This window comes from Nestor notabilis, unplaced genomic scaffold, assembly GCF_000696875.1.
Source record: "Nestor notabilis isolate BGI_N333 unplaced genomic scaffold, ASM69687v1 scaffold5500, whole genome shotgun sequence".
NCBI lineage: Eukaryota > Metazoa > Chordata > Aves > Psittaciformes > Psittacidae > Nestor > Nestor notabilis.
In genome coordinates, this window is record NW_009911526.1 from 23,121 (window position 1) to 25,382 (window position 2,262).

The 2,262-nt window shown below is 42.3% G+C and overlaps 1 protein-coding gene across 1 annotated transcript in view; it reads left to right on the top strand.

The window, feature by feature from the left end:
• Positions 1-1,009: 1,009 nt before the first annotated feature.
• LOC104406266 (neuronal PAS domain-containing protein 2-like) overlaps positions 1,010-2,262 on the top strand; it is a 25,922-nt gene continuing 24,669 nt past the window's right edge. The window contains exon 1 of the mRNA XM_010015202.1: positions 1,010-1,041. Coding sequence (XP_010013504.1) covers positions 1,010-1,041 — 32 coding nt within the window. The remainder of the gene's footprint in view (positions 1,042-2,262) is intronic.

Sequence of the window (2,262 nt, forward strand, 5' to 3'; positions counted from 1 at the left end):
ATCTGCCTGGCTCCCCATCCCTTGGACTTAGCCCATCTGGGTCACAGAAAGCAAGACACCAGTGAAGAAGCTACCCTCATGTTGGATTTTCCATCATTTTCCAGGGCTTGAGAGTACTGTGTCCTTCCTGGGAGTTGTTACCAACTGTTCTCCTTACCTGTGCTGCAGGAACAGATAAAGAAGATAAAGAGAACAGCCCACAATGACTGTTGTGGTGCAGGAACCCAGGGAACCCAGGTCACATTCCTTTCTTCTCCCTGGTCAGTGCCAGGTGACGAAGTTTCAACTTGATGTCTTGGATATGAATCTCGGTGGTCAAACACAGCTCAGATGTTGTGGTGAAGTCCACCAGTGCAAGCACCAGTCATTGGCTGCGGGATACTTTGGATGAATCTGTCTATCACATCGTCTCTTAGATGTCCTGATTGTGCCCTGCTGTTGCCTAATACTAATCCTTTTGGGGATTAGCACAGTTTCCTTTTTCCTCCTATGCCCTTCTACTAAGAAAGAAATCTCAGATACTTTTCAAGTATTGCAGTGCTTGAAATCAGTCAGCGACCTGTTTGATTTCCCCAAACAGGACCAGACACAGTGCTACCTGGTACAGACATCAGAGTCAATTCAGCTCTCATATTTGCAGGGGAGATGCTTATTCCTGTGCAAAGTTCAGTGCTTCCTCAGGGTTCCTCATCATTTGGCAGAGGGGAATGCAAAGGCAATCTGAGAGGCTGCTGGCTTTTAGCTCTTTCCCCCTAAAGTCGCTTGTATTTTAGCTGTATGTTTGGGGGTACAGCAGTGGTTTCACTTCTCAAGACTCAGTAGCTGGCAGAAGCAAGAAACTACATAACAAGATTGGAGTTTGGGAAAGGGGAGATTGAAATATTTAGTAGGTTATAAAGTACAAACCAGCAAGCTCCATATTCTGACATCTGTAAAAAGATCAGGGAATATGTCTCGGTAAGTACTTCTGTCCTTTCCTTCCAGAGCCCTGTGTTGTGTAAACGAACTGATGGATGAAGATGAGAAGGACAGGGCAAAGAGGTATGAAGGGGATGCACAGAGCACTGAGAGGGGAAGCTCCTCTCAGGGAGAATTGTAAATGCTGTGTTGTCTGGTGCTTGAAAAACTACTTGGGACTACTGATGTCAGAGGCAAAACCCCCGTACAGTTTATAGGCTGCATACAGCTTATAGGCTGCATACAGCAGACCGCAAACAACATAATTAAGTCACCATCTTCAAGCTTCTCATAGTATGTTTGGCCACCCCTATGATGGCTTAATCAGTTGAGTGTTCTTTATATTACATAGTTGTGCCCTCAGAATCTCATGTTATCCCATGGCTATTTATTATCCTGATGCAGGATTCCTAACCTCTGGTTTTATTGCCATCATGCAGGTCTGAACTCACTGACAGACCTCGAGTAGAGTTCCCTGTGAAACTTAGAGAGCAGTCCTGCTTTAGCACAGGTATAAGTTAGTCCCCCTTCAGAGAAGCATTTGGCTGAGTTCTAATTAGTCATTGTACACAAGTACCAAAACAGAGATGGCTGTGAACATAAATGCTGGATCTGAGAACCTCCAAATGCCAACCTGAATATGAATGGAAATGCTTTCTGCATACCACACTTGGTCTAGATCACAAGAAGCATGTATCATCATGAATACACTTGTATTCATGTAAGAAAATTAATTACTACTGGAAGAGTTTGTAAGAAAACAGAGTTATCTCAGATATATGCATTGGAAAAAAACATTTTGGAAGAAACTTGGTGGATTTTCTTTCCTCTTTATTGTTTTTAATGGAGGAGAAAACCCTTAAATTGTATTAATGCAAGCTGTGGTTTCTGCAGCCAGACTCTTAACATTCCTGATTTCATATATCATAGCAGCATATTTTCAAAACCAGATAGAAAGGCACGTGCATGACTTTTTTCTGCAGTCAAGTTGTCTCTGCACAGTATCGTCTCTTGATAAGCGACTTTTGCAAGTACAAATCAGGGAATAAGGAATCATTCACATTTTGACCTTTATACCTTATATAGTATGTACTAACTGCAAAACAAAAGCTCATAAAAATGAGATTGGCAGAACATGAGCACGTAGGTGCCAGGACTTCTCTTACTGGAAAAATTCTGCCCATAACACCTTCACCTCATTACCATGCTTTTGAAACAATATGTAAGGATGCAGTCTTGTTCAAGTGAATATAAATCATATTTGTTACCTCCAGATGTTCCCTGCTGTCAGTGAGTTCATTCCTG